This window comes from Periplaneta americana, chromosome 4, assembly GCF_040183065.1.
Source record: "Periplaneta americana isolate PAMFEO1 chromosome 4, P.americana_PAMFEO1_priV1, whole genome shotgun sequence".
In the NCBI taxonomy this organism is placed as follows: Eukaryota; Metazoa; Arthropoda; class Insecta; order Blattodea; family Blattidae; genus Periplaneta; species Periplaneta americana.
This window is the reverse complement of record NC_091120.1, coordinates 203,051,945-203,071,480: the sequence shown is the minus strand read 5'-3', so window position 1 is coordinate 203,071,480 and position 19,536 is coordinate 203,051,945. Positions and strand designations below refer to the sequence as shown.

Here is a 19,536-nt window from a genome sequence, read left to right as displayed (position 1 = left end):
TATTATTATTATTATTATTATTATTATTTATTTTGTTCAACAATATAGACTTCAGTGGAAGAAACATGTCGAAAGCATGGATCGCACTAGATGGCCTAGACAAATTCTTTACTCTTTCTTTACCAAGAGGAAGGAAAAATTTGGGAAGATCACGAAAACGCTGGCATGGGACCATTACGGACCCACTAGGGTCTAACACGTGAAGAACATGATAATTATTATTATTATTATTATTATTATTATTATTATTATTATTCATTTTGTTCAACAATATAGACTTCAGTGGAAGAAACATGTCGAAAGGATGGATCGCACTAGATGGCCTAGACAAATTCTTTACTCTTTCTTTACCAAGAGGAAGGAAAAATTTGGGAAGATCACGAAAACGCTGGCATGAGACCGTTACGGACCCATTAGGGTCTAATACGTGAAGGACATGATAATTATTATTATTATTATTATTATTATTATTATTATTATTATTATTATTATTATTATTCATTTTTTTCAACAATATAGACTTCAGTGGAAGAAACATGTCGAAAGGATGGATCGCACTAGATGGCCTAGACAAATTCTTTACTCTTTCTTTGCCAAGAGGAAGGAAAAATTTGGGAAGATCACGAAAACGCTGGCATGAGACCGTTACGGACCCATTAGGGTCTAACACGTGAAGGACATGATAATTATTATTATTATTATTATTATTATTATTCCGAATAAATAAACAAAGATGGAAATTATTAAGACGAAATAAGGAATAGAAATAATAGAGAAAAATTTGCAATTGCTTGCCTAAATGGAATACTATGGTATAAAAAAATTATTTTAAAAAACTAAAATTGAAGCAGTGAGATCAATAACCACTCAAGTCCATTTACACAAGTTTCGAGAAAAATGCAAAAAACTTTTATTTATTTCTTACCTAATTATTATTTTCTGCACGTAATATTTCTGGTTGTTTTAGAGATCAAGACAAAGTAGTATACCAAATTTAAAATCGTAACACTTGTGGAAATATCCAAAATTTAATCTCAAATTCGCAAAAAATGAATGGCCAGAAGTGGACTTGAATGGTTATTGATCTCACCGTTTCAATTACCACATAATAAAATACAATAATTCAGACTATTGTAACTTACTTTGGTCACTAAAAGTAACAACACTGTAGTACATTCAGGCAACTGAAATGGATTTTTTAAGAAGAGCAGCAAGAATTTCAAGAAAAGACGAAATTATAAACTCAATTATACGAGAAAAATGAACTTTCAGGATACAATTTTAGGTTACATCAAGATACAGCAGTTAAAATGGTACGGTTACGTTCAGCGAATGGAGGAAGAATGACTGCCAAAATGTATATTGGAGTGGAAACCTGAAGGAAGAAGATGCAGAGGAAGACCTAAAGTTTACTGGAGTCAAGGAATTTATGATGCCATGAAGAAAAGGCAGCTGCAGATTGGAAATTGGATGGATAGAAGGCTATGGCTATTAGGAATCAGAAGATGTCATTGACATTAGGTAAATGCCTAACTCAAATATATTTTGTATAGACCAATGGTGGGCATTCCTGCGGCATTGCCGCAGTGACGTCAGACCTCAGCGAAGCATCAAGCTTACCCCCTACCTTCCCCTTTTTCCACTCCATGAAAACACTGCGCGTGTACGTGGCCGATTATATTGGACTGCTGTACTTCGGAGCTTCATTAGTGATACAATGTCTTTCGCAGAATCATATGAATCGAGAGGATATCACACTTACAAGAAAGGCAGTTCTTTCATTTCTCATGTTTAGGATCAGTTACAAATATTCAGGACGCGAACTTAAATATGTACATTCTTAAAATAGATCACCTGTTATACGAGTTCAAAGAACACAGATTCAGTGATTTTCAAAGGATGGAGAAAGATTTCAATATTTTTGCCACTGCTTTTCATGTTTAAATTGAAAATGTTATCCCAGAATTGCAGTTAGAGGTACTAGATTTGCAGAATGATGGCTTCTTGAAAGCAGAATGTGAAGGTCTACTAGGGGCTAAAATTTTTTAAAAGATGTCCAGTACTACATATCCACTGCTTAGACAGTTTGCTTCAAAAATAATGAGTACCGTCATTTCCCATAACTATGGTCCTGGAACATAACTATTGCCCAGATACAACTATTCAAATTTTGTACTCCATAACGCAGTACCTCGTTTATCTATATTTTTTCTGTACTGTAGTTTGAATTCAAGTCACTGCAGCTATCTACGAACGGTCTATGTTACTTCTACAATGATGTTTGAATGGTTGTATCGTGGACCATAGTTGTGTTCCAGGACCATAGTTATGGGAAATGACGGTATGTATTCATCAACCTATCAATGCAAACAGCTGTTTTCTAAAATGAAATTTATAAAGTCCAGCCACAGATCCAGCTTAAGCGATGCTCATCTCCTTACGCAATTGAAAATATCATGCACAGATAAATCCCAATTTCGAAGAAATTGCTTTGAAAAATGATTAATTCTAATTACATATGGTAGGAAGGAGTGTAGTGGAGCAACTGTCTGTAAATCCGGTCACTGCACTGTAGAGTGCAACCCCTCCCACAGTATGTAGTTGCCATTTAAATCCTGTCTTGTGGGTTGCGTTCATTTTGCCCACCACTGGTATAGACCAACAAACAAAAGTGATGAAAATCTGTAAGAGTCTATAATGTTATGTAACTCTACACCTGGTTATACCGTCTACTAGAACAGGCTGGACCCACCTCCAGTGTGTTGATGCCCGCCTTCACCAGCTTCTCGGCCTGGCTGTTGAGGCTGGCGATGTCCCCGCTGTAAGCCTTGAGCTCGCCCTGCAGATCTCTGTGTCGCTGCAGCAGAGCCTGGGCACTCGGCTCGTCCTCTCCATAGTCTGCTGATGCAACCAGCGCCATCTTCTCATTCAGCCAAGATTCTGCCTCGTTGGCATCTGTGTAAAACTGCAACATTGCAGAAAATGCATCAATACGGAATTCTATACTAAAAACCAGAGACTGTTCAGTTCATACTCACATCGAATTTAATTTACTGTAGCAGATCTCATTAAATTTCCTGTCAAACAGTTCACAAATCCATTTTTATTTTATTTTATTGGGATATTTTACGAAGCTGTATCAACATCTAGGTTATTTAGCGTCTGAATGAGATGAAGGTGACAATGCCGGTGAAATGAGCAGCACCGAAAGTTACCCAGCATTTGCTCGTATTGGGTAACTTGCCACGACCGGGATTCGAACCCAGGCCACCTGGTTTCGCGGCCAGGCGCGCTGACCGTTACTCCACAGGTGTGGACCAAAATGCTCTTCAATGCAGTAATATAACTCTGTGTAATTTTCGAGAAAGAATTGGCTGATATTTCTCACTCAGAAAGAAATCGTTTTAAGAGGTTATGTACGTCTTTTGCTAGCATAAATGTAGTAAAATCCAAAATTTAACTTCTCCATATCCTAAATTAATTTTGTGCTAGAATTTCGTACAGTAATTAAACAATACTTCTAGATTAATAAACAATCTTTAAAATCCAAAAAACTTTTATTACGATAATTATATTTTTAAATTGGACGGCGGGGGGGGGGGGTGTAATTTGTGCAGGAAAAACTGGTTTCAATGATATCTTCTACAATTTTTAATATTTTTAAAGATTTTTTTCTCTATTTTACTCACAATGAATTTGTGAACAAATTCAGCACTTATCAGTTGAATACATAAATAAGGAATTTCTTCGTGAATTTTTTACCAAGAATATAAAATTTAATTTTTTTTTGCATAAAGAATGATTACTGAAAAAAAAAATAACTTCACGCAGTGCTAAGAAACAAAGCGAGAAATTTACGAAGGAGAGAAGTTCTGTCCATATTTGGGTGGCCAAGCCAATTGACACAATCTTACATTTTAGGTCATAACTAGGAAAGTATTAGAGATACTTATTTTTTTTATCGCACTATTGAGGAAAATCCACTCAAAACATTTTTTCGAGTTCTGAAGCCATACTTGCACCCTTAAACGTTCATTCAATCAATCAATCATATTTATTTGTCAGAATTACAATAGCATAATTATAGACATAAATATTATATAATATTGAGATCTGAGGTAGTAGGTTATCCAGCAGAAACATCAATAAAGTAAGAGCCAAAATGTGTAAAAAATTTCTAGGAATACCGGAGAATGCTTCTAACCTGGCAGCGTTACTAGAGATGGGAACCGATTCGAGTCTGGGAATTATTCTAGAAAGAAAAATCAAATATTTAGGTAATATTCTGTGTAGGAATGATTCGGCAGTTATGAAAACATGTATCTTTTGTATGAAAACCGCTAATTGGAAATCGAATTGGCTGAAAGAGCTGGAAAGCGAAATAAACAGATTAGGTCTAAATTGGCTATGGAGAGAACCAGGGTCTATAAACACGAAAACTATTGGAAGAATAGTAAAAGAGAGGGCAAACGAAATTTCGAGACAAGATATTTTTAGTAATATTAAAGACTTAGGATCACTAAAATACTATAGGGAGGTGAAGCAGTTTTGGGAACAGGAAGAATATGTTAGACTAAATTCAAGGGAAGAGAGAACAGGAATGGCATGGTGGAGATTAGGTATCTGGAGACTCAAGAATAGGAGAGGGAACGTAGAGAAGGATAAATGTCCTTTGTGTGGACTAGCTGAAGACGCAATGCATATTGCGCTAAAGTGTCAGGCAACGAATGATTTGAGAAATAGTTTGGTGGATAAAAAATTTCTACAAATAAACGCTATAGTAGCTTATAAAAAATGAATGGTCACCTAAACGCAAGCAGTCTGCATAAATTGGGAAAATTTCTGTTTAGAGTTAAAATTAGATGGGAAGAGAAAGTCAAAGCTCTAACGGAGATGGAATTATAAATGTTGAGGAGTTACATGATAAGAAACTACGAAGAGTAGTCAATGAAGTAATAGAATAATTCTTAAAGAGTAGGAGTTTTAAATAAAAGAGGTATACTTATTGGTTGATTATTATTATTACTTTTATCATTATTATTATTATTATTATTATTATTATTATTATTATCGTAAACAGAGGATACTTATAGGTTCATTATGTATTAGTTTATGTTATATTTGTATTGAGAGTGATGGTGGATTAAGAACTGGAATACATCTAATCCGCCATGACGTGAACAATGATTGATGAAATAAATAAATAAATAAATAAATAAATAAATAAATAAATAAATAAATAAATAAATAAATAAATTATAGACATGGTACTATCATGCTTCTCAAAACCATAAACAACAGACTCCAGTAAATATTTAAGTGCATCAAGGGTGGATAATCCTAATCGAAAACCATATTGTGAAGTGGAGAATAGCTATTAGATTAAAAATTCTTTCTGTCCCCACCTGGTAAGCCTCTGCAGCATCCTCGAGCTGCTTCCTGCGCAGGGCAGCCAGCTCCTGCAGAGTGTTCCAGTGCTCTTGTAGGCTGTCGATGCGGGCCTGGATCTCCACGGATCGCGGGTGCTTGTCGCTGATGAGCCGGCGGCCTGCCTCACACAGCTGTTCAGACTTGTTGCGCCTCGCCTTCATCTCATCTTGCAGCGCCTGCAGCACCGCACATCGGACAAGAGAAAGTCATTATTAGTATATTGGAGAACAGAAGGAACTGCAAACTAACAACACTTTTGACTATGGATGATATTCAAAACTGGGAAAGATAACAAGAAAATGTAGAGAAAAAGGAGGCTGAGAGAATCATAAACAGAAGAAAGAAACAAAGAGAAATAAAAATAAAACAGGACAGTAGAAACTACTGAATAAGAAAAAGGTATACGTTATGGGTTATGTTATATGTAACATTAACAAATAGAATAAAAAAATGGCAGGAACATAACTTTACTATGCTACATATCTTTACGTAAAACTACGTGCTCTCCTTGCATTCCCCTAGTAGTTCTTCTACTATTTCCCTTCTTGTTTTCCTACTATTCTCTCTTTCCTCTCACTGTATTCCCCTTCTTGTTCTCCTTGTATACCCCTTCTTGTTCTCCTAGTATACCCCTTCTTGTTCTCCTTGTATACCCCTTCTTGTTCTCCTTGTATATCCCTTCTTGTTCTCCTAGTATACCCCTTCTTGTTCTCCTAGTATACCCCTTCTTGTTCTCCTAGTATTCCCCTTCTTGTTCTCCTTGTATACCCCTTCTTGTTCTCCTTGTATACCCCTTCTTGTTCTCCTTGTATACCCCTTCTTGTTCTCCTAGTATACCCCTTCTTGTTCTCCTTGTATACCCCTTCTTGTTCTCCTAGTATTCCCCTTCTTGTTCTCCTTGTATACCCCTTCTTGTTCTCCTTGTATTCCCCTTCCTGTTCTCCTTGTATACCCCTTCTTGTTCTCTTTGTATTCCCCTTCTTGTTCTCCTAGTATTCCCCTTCCTGTTCTCCTTGTATACCCCTTCTTGTTCTCCTTGTATACCCCTTCCTGTTCTCCTTGTTCTCCTTGTATATCCCTTCTTGTTCTCCTTGTATACCCCTTCTTGTTCTCCTTGTATTCCCCTTCTTGTTCTCCTAGTATTCCCTTTCCTGTTCTCCTTGTATACCCCTTCTTGTTCTCCTTGTATACCCCTTCCTGTTCTGCTAGCATTCCCCTTCCTGTTCTCCTTATATACCCCTTCTTGTTCTCCTTGTATACCCCTTCTTGTTCTCCTTGTATACCCCTTTTTCTTCTCCTTATATATCCCTTCTTGTTCTTCTTGCATTCTCCTTCTTATAGGGAATACCAAATTCAATAAGAATATTATATAAAACTTCTCTCTCAACAAAGTTATACGCCTTTTTGAAATCTATAAATAACTGATGTACTGTGCCCTTACACTCCCATTTTTTCTCCAATATCTGTCGAATACAAAAAATGTGATCAATAGTCGATGTATTACGCCTAAAACCACATTAATGGAATAACTATATTAATTCGAAATACGATAAAACTTGTTTTTAACAAAACACGCCTGTAAAGGAATTTCCATGGCTCTGTGGATTTAACGGTAAAATGCCATATAAAATAACCTACAGCAATTATTCTGTGTGGAAAGGAAACATCAATTTATCATGAAAAAAAACAAACAAAAATGTAGGTGTAAATTGCAAGTTATTTACTTTTTTTTTTTTTATTGCAATAAGTAAAAGTCTCAGGAATCTTCAATGCCACATCAATAAAATTAAAAATGCAGTTATATTGTCAGACTCCAAAGCTGCTATTCTATCAATAGTCTCTAAACACACACCTTCATCTCAAACAGCAGAAATAACTAAAATGCTCTCTCAATTAATATCACTCAATAAAAGAATTGTATTCCAATGGATACCATCTCATTGTGGAATCCTGGGAAACAAGAATGCGGATGCTTTAGCAAAGAAGGGCAGCACTGCTACTTGCAGACCTGTTACTAAATCTACGTATTACTCTGTGAAGAGATTTATTAAATCCACATACTTAGACTTCAACAAACAAAATTTGATAACACAATCTCAAGGGAAAAAATGGAACTCTCTGCATCAAAATCCACAGTTAATTCCCGATTAACCACGAAAATCGTCTGTAGCTGCATTTAGATTGGCAACAGGCCATGACTGTTTGGCCAAACACCTGCATAGAATTGGAATATATCAGTCTCCTAACTGCCCATTGTGCAACTCAAACCAAGAAATGGATTCGGAACACCTCAAAATCTTTGCTTCAATGGCTGGCCATGATAATATCTTTGAAAAATATTGGAGTGCAAGAGGTCAAATGACTTTATTGTCAAACGCCTGGCATTAGAAAACAACAACAACAACTTTTTTTTTTTTTCGTGTAATGTTCAAGTCAAGTCATATTTTTATTCTTCACTCATGTGTTCACTCTTTTAACACTTATATAATCACTGATTAACTGTTAAGTTATTTAAATTAATAAATAACGACTTTGCTGTGTTAAATAACTTAACAGTCAATCAGTGATTATATTTTTATTTTGCTTTGGCTTGAAATTTAATTATGAATTTGTCTTTTAGTGTTAACAGTGTTTTATGTCTGAAATTAACAGATAATGTCATTACAATTTACAGACGCTCATTTTAATGAATTTCTACATCAGGATTTCCTTCATTATAAATTAATAAATTATGTTCCATATGTGCCTATACTATTTCTGAAATAAACCTGTAAATAGCAGAAACCTGTTTACAGAACGAATAAATTTCAGTTTCATGGAATTTCACTACAGATAGATTTACTGCAGTTCACTCCATATTCCTAAGAATGCTTGAGGACTATACTCTATTTGCTCTTGTTTGGGTCCTAATGTAAACATTAACCACGTGCCACGTGCAAGACATTCTACTCACAGAGAAACAGAATCATAATAGTGTTACCATTAGCTATTTATTTCTGGTCTGGTGTGCACAGGTCTAGTTTTTTGCGGTTGGATGTAATTTGTTTTATTTACATTCGGACCCACTCTAAGAGTGAAAGGAGTGTAGACGTTAGTTATGTAAATTTATATAAAAACTACTTCACAAATATTTTTATAAAATTTTACATTTCAGAAAAGAAGACGACATAGTAAAACACATAATTACATGTATTGGTATAGGTGTCTTCATTGATTGTGATTTTGATTGTATGTTTAAGGGTCAGTAATTTCGTGGAATATGAATACTGTTAACATCAATACAATAACATTTATTGAGCTGAGATGAATGCAAAGGGTACTGTAGTCTGTGCACGAGACACATTTCCGACCCCGAGGAAAATTAATTCATCCTCCCACCAGACAGTTATAAGGACCCAGGTATAATCAAACATTAATTTTATCTCATACGTAAACAATGCTTGTAAGACCCCATAATCATTATACTTATTTCAGAAGTGACCAAAGTCGCTATCTTAACTGGACAATATGGCATTTGAAAAATAACAAAATTCTGATGTGTATGTTCTTTACTGATATTAATTTTAAAGCGGCCAGGTAGCTCAGTTGGTAGAGCAGCTGGCTACGGACTGGAAAGTCCGGGGTTCGATCCCAGGTGGTGACAGGATTTTTTCTCGTTGCCAAACTTTCAGAATAGCCCCGAGGTTCACTCAGCCTCCTATAAAATCGAGTACCGGGTCTTTCCCAGGGGTAAAAGGCGGTCAGAGCGTGGTGCCGACCACACCACCTCATTCTAGTGCCGAGGTCATGGAAAGCATGGGGCACTACCTCCATGCCCCCCAAGTACCTTCATGGCATGTTACGGGGATACCTTTACCTTTTTTTTTTACCTTTACATCTTGATTAGGTCGAAACATGTTAACAAGGTACGTTAAAATTTAACACAAGAAAGTTCTTATCATACATATTCCGAAATTAAATGTTTATTTTTTAACTTCGTATATTAAAAACTATGATGTTTTATATAGTAAGATAAAACATTCGCCAGACAAATGGGAAAAGTCGCTGTATTTTGAAATGACATACATCTGTGCAGAGACTATAGACGAGTACATAGGATGTTTTGGATTCATAATAGGTAAGTCAAATTGACCTATGTTAATGACAGAGATATACCGTACTGACTTTTCGCCCCTTCTGCACCATTTACTTTTTTAAGTTGTGCTATCATTCTGTCTAATGTCTAAAAAAAATAATATCTGAACAGTGTTCAAATGCTTTGTCATAACCACTTTACTACACTTCATGTAAGCTAACACTGTCCAGGCAAGAAAACTTAAGTTCTTCTGTTTGGTGAGTAATAGCTTGCACTACTTCCACATGCAATGCATTCTGGGATAACATGCATAACAGTGCCACAGTCGTAAACCTTGAAATTACTGACTCTATGTACTATGGTGATATTATGCTAAACACACAGACAAGTACAATCACTTTATAAAAACTATATCAGACATGAAGGTATGATGGTGCATTTTTGAAGAACTTTACCTGGAACTTCGTCTGACGAAGCGAAGTGAAGTGTTAGTCAGCATCAGCATGCAACAGGAGACATAGCATCAACTCTACTACAGCAAAAACTACAAGGCAGCAATCAAATCTACCACAACCAGTACAGGGCAATCAAAGTTAGCAATCAATATATTACAATAAATACAACATGTTCAAAATTAGCGATCAAATCTACCACAGGCATTACAAGACTATCAAAATTAGCACCCAATATATTATACTCAATACAAGGCAATCCAAGTTAACAATCAGATCTACTACAGTCTGTACAAAGCAATCAATGTTACCAATAAAATCTACTACAGTCAGTACAAGGCAGTCAGTGTTAGCAATCAAATCTACTACACACAGTTCAAGGCAATCAAAGTTACCACTACTACATTCAGTACAAAGCAAACAAATTTACCAATCAAATCTACTACAATTAGTATGGTATAAAGCAATCAAAGTTAGCACTCAAATCTCCTACAGTCAGTTCAAGGTAAAGTCAGTAATCAAATTTACTACAGTCAGTTGAAAGCAATCAAAGTTAGCAATCAAATCTACTATAATCAGTTCAAGACAATCAAAGTTAGGAATCAAATTTACTATAGTCAATTCAAGGTAATCAACATTAGCAATCAAATCTACTACTGTCAGTTCAAGGTAATCAACGTTAGCAATGAATTTGTATCTAATCAAATCTTCTACAGTCAGTTCTAGACAATCAACGTTAGCAATGAAATGTATTAAAGTTACTTCAAGGGGCAATCAGAGTTAGTGATTAAATCTACTATAGTCAGTACAAGACAATTAATGTTAGCAATTAAATCTATTACACTCAGTTAAGGCAATTAGAGTTAGCAATCAAATCTACTACAGACAGTTCGAGGCAATCAAAATTATTAATCAAATCTACTACAAACAGTTTAAGGCAATCAAAGTTAGCACTACTACAACCAGTACAAGACAATCAAAATTAGCAATAAAATCTTCCACAATCAATGCAAGGCAATCGAAGTTAGCAATAATCTACCAAAACAAGTACAAGACAATCAAAATTTATAAATGAAATTATCACTACCAGTAAAACACAAGTTAGAAATACAATCTATGACAATTACTACAAGGCAATCAGTAAGCTATCAAATCTACTGCATACCAATAAATTCCATGTTAGCAATAAAATTTACCACAAACAATAAAACCAATCAAATCTTGCCACAGCCAGATTAGTGTGTTTAAAACGAAGGCAAGGCAGATCTTTATCTACACAGTAGTTATTTCCCAGTATTAATTAACATAAGTTAGCAATGAAATCTGCTGCAAACTGTACAAGGCTATCGCATTTGGCAATCAAAGCTACCACAGCCTGATGTTTAATCACAACCTGGATGTAATTTACGTTATCTGATATATTAATTCTAGTGACTAACTGAAATGAATTAGCAATAAAGCAAATAAAGGTAGGAATTAGATCTAGCATAACAAGCTCAATGTATTCAATACAAGTTAATGTCAATTATCTATTCAAACCAGTGCACTGCTTTTTCAAAAGCAAGGTGGGTGCGAATTCTCCACACTAATGTAGATTAGAGAAAACAATAAACATAACCAGACCATTCTTACTGATTCAAGAAAAAGAAGTTAATCAGTCTAACATCATTATGATCACTACGCTAATTCGGCAATAAATTCTAAAATAATTAGTTTTTCGTAGCTTACATGCTCAAGTTAGCAATCACACATAAGCATCTACTTTTAGAAACTCGTATACCAGAACAGCATGTATCAGTATGAACACGAATTAGTAAATGTATATAGCTGCTGGGATTACTTTTCAAGATATGACATGAACCAAGAACATGATCTGTTCTGGTAGCAACTGTATCAACACATTTTTATGCACAGATTTCTTTTGCAGGAAAAATAAACAAATGTACAGGGACTTTTCGCCCATTCTGTGCAATTCAGTGCAATCAGAGCCCACTGCCTATGATAAAACAACTTGCTTCCTGTGTTGCACATTCTTTTGGTCTACTACGAAAAAAGTGTTGTAATTTTTCACAACCACTTTCCAGACTTGTTTTTACATAGATCTAATTATTATCTATCCCCATTCTGTCTCAGATAATTAATTCATGTTTAGGAGGCATGCAAATATCTGGAGCCCTGATACTGCCAAATATGAGGCGTGTTCTTAAAGTAAGTTCCGTTTCCAATTATAGCCGTCGCATCGCTGCAATCGTTATTTTGCGCATGTGTGTTTTCTTCTTCAGTCCTCAGGCAAGATGTGCATGCAGTTTCAGAGCTTCAGTCTGTGTGTGTGTGTGTTAGTTGTGATCAGTTGAAATGTTTAAAGTGATCGAGCACCCCACCGACTGTGAGATACGGTCTGTTATCCGTTTCTTGAATGCGAGAAACATCAAACCAGCTGACATTCATCGTCAACTTTGGGAGGTGTATGGTGATGGAATGGTCAGGAGATGGGTTACGAAGTTTAACGAGGGCCGTGTCTCTGTGCATGATGAGCAGCTTACCAGTCGGCCATCTTTGATCAATGACGATTTGGTGCGTGCTGTCAATGAAAAAATTCATGAGGACAGGAACAAATTGACCATCCCCCCTACAGCCCGGATTTGGCTCTGAGTGACTTTCATCTCTTCCTGCACTTCAAGAAGTTCCTCGGTGGTCAACGTTTTGATGGCGACGATGAAGTGAAAACAGCAGTGCAAGAGTGGTTCGCATCGCAATTCTACAATGAGGGGATAGAAAGACTTGTGCCACTACTCGATAAATGCCTCAATAATGGTGGAGATTATGTTGAGAAGTAATTTAATTGTGGGGAATACAATGGAACAAAAATGATTTGTAAACATCTTCCCGTTTACTTACTACACCCTTTTGGAACTTACTTTAGGAACATGCCTTGTATGTTTGGAGGCAAAACTTTCCCGAATGAAACTGTTACCGGTACCCAGATCTCACATCACAGTAAAACTAGCTCTTAAACATTAGTAAATTCCACACAAAGCAATCAAATTCAGCAACCAACTGCACCGTTACTGCCATTTCAAACAAAGCCAGCCACAACCCAGGTGCGCTGTACCTTGTGCTTCTGCTGCAGACTCAGCACCGCTCGCAGGTCTTTGGCCGAGATGCCGGCCTTGCAAATGCGCTGTTTCTCCACCAGCCAGGACTCCTCCTCCTCGTGGTCCTGCAGGAACTGGAAGAAGTTGCGAGCGTCCTCCAGCCGTGCCCGCCGTGCTTTGCTGCTCTCCACCAGACTGCAACATTGTCAAGCTGGGTCAGCAGTCAGAACAGGCCCTGCTTTTGATCCCACATGCTGACAATTTATAATAACTGTTAAATATTACTTTATAATATTTTCAGTTCAATCGTATTGTTATGCAAGCCCTGGAGGATATTTTTCATTTCGGCATTTATTTCACGATCCAGGAAGAATGATTATTATTAGAGGAGAAAAATTCGCTCCGGCACCAGGGATCGAAACTGAGTCCTTGGTTCTAATTACCAAGTGCTCTAACTACTGAGCTACACGAAGAATCTACATAAGGATTAATATCATTATTACCATAACAGACATATTCTTTAATCTTTACGTAGATTCTTCGCCCAACAGTGCATATTACAGTAAAACCTCGATAAGACGTGCCCGCTTATTACGCTATCCCGTGTAATACGCTTTTTTTGTCCAGTCCCTGCACATTTCATATATAACGCCTTTATAAAATACCCCGTTTGTTGTGCTCAAGTCCCACATAATACGCTGTTTTTGTGGAATATTTCCGATGTAATTTTCACCAATGTACTGTAACAGCAATGAAACATCTGGGTCACTGAACTCACTGGTGCCATTAACCTGAAAAGTATTGGTATTCAAGCCTTTACCTGCACATTTAAACCTTCATACTTCATACCTTAGTATACCCCACCCTCTTGTTATGCTCTCTTATTCGACTCCTTACCTGCGTGGTTAGAGCCTACATACAGTTACAATACCTCACCCTCTTGCTAACCCTCTCTCTCAAACAGCATTCCTCACTCAGCCGTAATAAAATTCTGGAAATTTTTGCTGGGCAGTTTGTTGCCCTTTAGTGTATTCAAGTGTCTGCGAATGTGATTACAATGAGTGTTAAACGAAAAGCATTCTCTGTGTCAAAAAAAATTGGAATTCTTATGAAAGTACGATGAGAACAGTACTCTTACTCAGAAACAACTCTCTGATTCATTAGGAATCCCATCATCGACATTAAGGATGATAATAAAAAATCGCGGCATACGCTCCACAACTGTGGAGTAATGGTCAGCGCGTCTGGCTGCGAAATCAGGTGGCGTGTGTTTGATTCCCGGTCGGAGTAAGTTACCTGGTTGAGGTTTTTCTGGGGTTTTCCCTCAACCAAATATGAGAAAATACTGGGTAACTTTCGGTGCTGGACTCCAGACTCATTTCACTGGCATTATCACCTTCATCTCATTCACACGCTAAATAACCTAAGATGTTGATAAAGCGTCGTAAAATAACCTACTAAAATAAAATTTAAAAAAACCATATGGTAAGTAACCTGACGTCTTTCCTTGTATGAAAGCTTAATAAGTACGATGGCTACTTCTGTTTATGCGAAAAGCAACCTATTGAAACTGACAGATTTTATGACATCACTCTTGGTCTATCCCTGAACTGCTTAACTTTACATTAATTTGTATTGCAGATGTCATTCATTGATAATCTAGCAGTGAGAATGCTAACACAAGCAACCCAGAGGAATCGCACTGACCTGTCGTATGCAGAGTTGAGCTGGTCGAGGCGCTGCTGTAGCAGGGGTGCCTCCCGGTGCCCACTGCCCACATATTGCTGCGCCTGGCGCCCCAGACGGCGCTGAGTCTCACCTAGTGACGTCACCTGCAGCTCAGCCAGGCTGTGCTTCTGCAGCAGGTCCTCCACGGCCAGCAAGTGAGGCCCCACATCCTCAGATTGGAAGTTGCCCTGCGGTCCAACAGATACGTAACATTTCAGCTTTCATTTTACAAGGATGAAGGAATAACAAATCTATTTCACATACAATAAATACGCCTCTTATGGCTGGCTAAGAATACGAGAACTGGTCTAAGTGCATGCTATCATCAAATACTTTGAAATAAATTTATTTCTTCACATGGAAATTTCTCCAGGTTTACAGACCATTACTATCCTTACATTTCACTGAACCTTGACAGAGCTTATTGCTCTGAGTGACATCTTCACAGTCCCTGTTCCTCCCTCATGTAGCTCCTAGGCGTGGGCAGGTTCTATATCGGTATCATAAGCAATATCAGTGGTAGCATAATGGCATTATCAAAGCAGTGTGTACGCGTTAGAAAACGATTATTTCATGAGAAATGGGAGGAAGAGTTTTTTTGCTGTTTAGAAGGGGAGAACATACGATGTATGTTATGCTCGAAAATCCTATTAGGCATTAATAAATTTAATATACAACGACATTACTCCTTATGTCATAAAGAACATGCTGAATTAGAAGTAAGACAAATTAAATGTTATTTTTTCGTACCATTCTGAAGAAAATTTACGATCTTAACATTTGCATAGTATACTAAATACGACATTATACCTTAAACACGCTGCATTAAAAGGTATGAGGAATTAAATGTTGTTTGTACGTATTATTTCCAAAAGATATTTATAAAAAAAATATCAAATGTGCGTAGAAAACGAAATATGATTTTCTGAAATTATTTTACGTCCAGAACGTGCAAATCTATTAAGTAATCTTGATAAACGCCAGAATATTCAAGAAAATAAACATAGACAACGTGATGGAATATTATTGGCTAGTTACGCAATTTCTCGCCTGTGATTTAAATCAATTCAGTGATGGAGAAACAGTAAAGAGGTTTATGATTAAAGCTGCCGAATTAATTTGCCAAATTGAATAAAAGTTTTCGAGTCTCTCACGTTAACCAAGCGCTTTCCTAATAATTCGCCACTGACCGCCTTGGCGATTACGATAAGGTGACGCAGGTCACAGCAGTTTATATTTCCCATCCTACTCTGCAGTCTCCTCTCCTAGTAAACAAACTATTTCAAATCGAGTGCCTCACGTAACCGAAAATTGTGCCCATGTATGTGCTACACCATCATGGATAATGTCACAGTGTTTAACGTAAAAAAAAAAAAATGAAGTGACTTCCGTTATGCAAGTTTTAAAATTAAATTCGTGGTCTGGATGACTTCACTACGAATCTGACACTAATAGTAGTGCAGCACTCACATGCAGGTCGGCGATGGTGGCCATGACAGTGTCCACCTCCCTCAGCATGGCCATGAGGCCGCAGAGCAGCGTCAGGTTGGTCTTGTGCTTGTCCAGCAGCTCCAGCAGCTCCCGCCAGCGCTGCAGCACCTCCTCCTCGCGCCGGGTCACGCGCTCCTTGCCGTGGTAGTTCTCACGCACCAGCTCCTCCGACATGTTGGTCAGGTCGTGGAATCGCTCCTCCTGCAAGCCAGATCAATAGCAACCGTGTTCGGTATCAGGGACAGAATGTGAAATGCAAGCTAACAATAGCTGAATTATAGGTGGAGCTACCATTTTTGTAGCAGAGACAGGACAGGTTACAAGGCTCGGGCTTTCAGGTGCTAAAAATCGAGAAAATATTTATTTTTTATGTGGTAAAAATTCTGAAGACAAAACACATTATGAAGCATTGAAAAGTAACAATATTCTCTACATCAGCGTTTCTCAAACTATGGTCCGCGGACCATCTGTGGTCCTTGAGGTCTGCCCTTGTGGTTCTTGAAAAAAGACAGAAGAAAAAATATAATTCAAACGAATTGCGTATCACACCACAGCTGAAAATCTCATAGTTTGAAAACGACCAAGGCAATCACTTTTCACTTTTTCTCCCATTACTGACGTTTAATGAACTTTGTTACCCTACCTGTCTACTGACTTCCCACTCTACTCTCAACAACAAAAAAGGAGTTTAAAGCACTATGAACGTGGCGTTTCTCGCCATCTTTTCCCTCCACATCTGGCAACGCCCCTGTAACCCAGCCAGGGACCACCAGAATTCATAACAGAGGACCGAACCTTTTCATGTATTTCTGACTTTCTTAATAGTTTTGCCGATACCTAGTCTGCACTTTGAAATGGTCACGTACTGTACGTCGTACACCAATAATACAACTCTGAGGTCACAATTTGAAACTTATTTTCCAAGTAAATATGACGAATTTTCATGGGTTCATGATCCCTTTCATTGCGATATTGAAACTAACAAACTTTCGTGGAGTGAAAGAGAACAGTTAATTGAACTCTCGAATGAGACCGGACTTAAAATGAAATTCCAAGTGGAAGGTATGGTTAATTTCTGGACAGCATCACAAGTGGAAAGAGAATATAGTGAACTGTACAATGGTGCTTTAGAGATTATAATTCAGTTTGCGTCTACGTATCTGTGTGATAAAGGGTTTTCATCACTAACTCTAATAAAACAAAGTAGGCTAAGGAAATCGACTCGATGTATGTGACGATCTCCGACTTAAGCTTACGAGCATACGTCCAAATATAGAACAACTGTGCAAGAATCGACAGGCTCATCCATCTCATTAATGTGAGTACCAACATTTATTTATTTTTTTTAGTTAATTAGTTAAAGATTATCCAAACTCTAATAGCCCTGAATTATTAAAAAAAACGAAAATGAATTTTCTTCTATTAACATTAACTTAATTAGTTAATACTAATATAAAATTAATTGAATTAAATTAATTTTAATTAATTCATTCTATTTTAAAATATAAGTATACTGGTATGAAAATATGCTACAAAAATTATAAATTTGCTTTCGAAGGGCACAAGAGTAAGGTGGTCCGCGGAACTCTTCTGACTTAAAAAAGTGGTCCCCACTTCGAAAAAGTTTGAGATACGCTGCTCTACATCATAAACTGTAATACATACAAAATCTTCATTCCTTTATAATTTATATCCTATGAAAGCAATCAATGCAACACTCTCATCTCAGAAGAATGAACTCACCCTGGCCAGAATATCAGCACTGATGGCTTCATGCTTCTTGACTGTGGCATCCACCTGTGCCAGATTGCTGCCATAGCGGGGGTCTGACAGCACTTGTATCATCTCCTTCAAGTAGCCCTCTCGAAGCACACTCTGCAACACAACACAAACAAATGAAGGCTGAGCAAATCTTTACAAGAGAGCTTGTTTCTAGCTTGTTTCTCACGAAACACACATGTGTGTATATATGTGTGTGTGTGTGTGTGTGTGTGTGTGTGTGTGTGTGTGTGTGTATATATATATGTGTGTGTGTGTGAGTGAATTAATTGTTTGATGAATGGATGAATGAATGAATGAATGAATGAATGAATGAATTAGTAACTAAATAAATAACTAAATAAGCAAATAAATAAATAAATCCGTAAATAAATAAGTAAATAAATAAATAAATCAGTAAATAAATAAGTAAATAAATAAATAAGTAAATAAATAAATAAGTAAATAAATAAATAAGTAAATAAATAAATAAATAAGTAAATAAATAAATAAATAAGTAAATAAATAAATAATAAATAAGTAAACAAATAAGTAAATAAATAAGTAAATAAATAAGAAAATAAATAAATAAATAAATAAATAAATAAATAAGTAAATAAATAAATAATAAATAAGTAAATAAATAAGAAAGTAAATAAATAAATAAATCAGTAAATAAATAAGTAAATAAATAAGCAAGTAAATAAATAAGTACATAATATAAATAAATAAGTAAATAAATAAGACAATAAATAAATAAGTAAATAAATAAATGAATAAGGAAATAAATAAATAAATAAATGAATAAATAAATTAATCATTTAGTGAAGGTGAAGGAAGAAGAAATAATATAGAAGATCAATGACTGAGCATCCTCTCCAGGGTTTTGGAACCTATCTTAAATGTTATGTCAGCTCCTTGCCAGAAGAATGCTACCTGTCTCACTTCATTCACAGTTCCCCACTTAAGAGATTCACGAAAATGATACAGGCTGCGATTTCAGGAACACGGAGAATGGTCTTGCGGTGTTTGTCAACCCGTTTTTCTGTAGATGTAACCAGTGCAAGAATTAATTTGCAATGTGAACTTACTGACCTTCAAACAGATTTAGTGATGAAAATCAACTGGAAAGATTTAGTGGGTGGGAATTTATTTGCACAATTCTTTGAAATGAAATATAAGTTTCCGAGAGATTTTGCCTCCACATATGTTTGTGAACAATTCCTTCCTAGAATGAACGCTGCTAAATCGAAAGCAAAATCCTCTCTTTCAGATGGTAATCTTTCAGCACAGCTGCGTACAGCTGTTAAGACATTACTTCACATTTTGAACGTATAACCAAAGGTTCTGTGTAAGGCTTATTATGTGAAACATTCAAACAGTTGTATCTTCACATTATTGAAAATTGCACACATGCTTATATGAATTTCTTTACTCAGAAAAGTACATATTACCACCTCCTAAAATATTTACTATTTTTTCTGAATCACCCTGTATATGAGACCAC

General features: G+C 36.4%; 1 protein-coding gene across 7 annotated transcripts in view; it reads right to left on the bottom strand.

Moving 5' to 3' along the window:
• kst (spectrin beta chain, non-erythrocytic 5 kst) overlaps positions 1 to 19,536 on the bottom strand; it is a 383,292-nt gene that overhangs the window by 119,394 nt on the left and 244,362 nt on the right. For all 7 annotated transcript variants that reach the window (XM_069824777.1, XM_069824774.1, XM_069824771.1 and 4 more), the window contains exons 10-15: positions 18,015 to 18,146; positions 16,251 to 16,472; positions 14,760 to 14,968; positions 13,070 to 13,247; positions 5,406 to 5,606; positions 2,753 to 2,965 (exon numbers count right to left, since the gene is read on the bottom strand). In XM_069824777.1, coding sequence (XP_069680878.1) covers positions 2,753 to 2,965; positions 5,406 to 5,606; positions 13,070 to 13,247; positions 14,760 to 14,968; positions 16,251 to 16,472; positions 18,015 to 18,146 — 1,155 coding nt within the window. The remainder of the gene's footprint in view (positions 1 to 2,752; positions 2,966 to 5,405; positions 5,607 to 13,069; positions 13,248 to 14,759; positions 14,969 to 16,250; positions 16,473 to 18,014; positions 18,147 to 19,536) is intronic.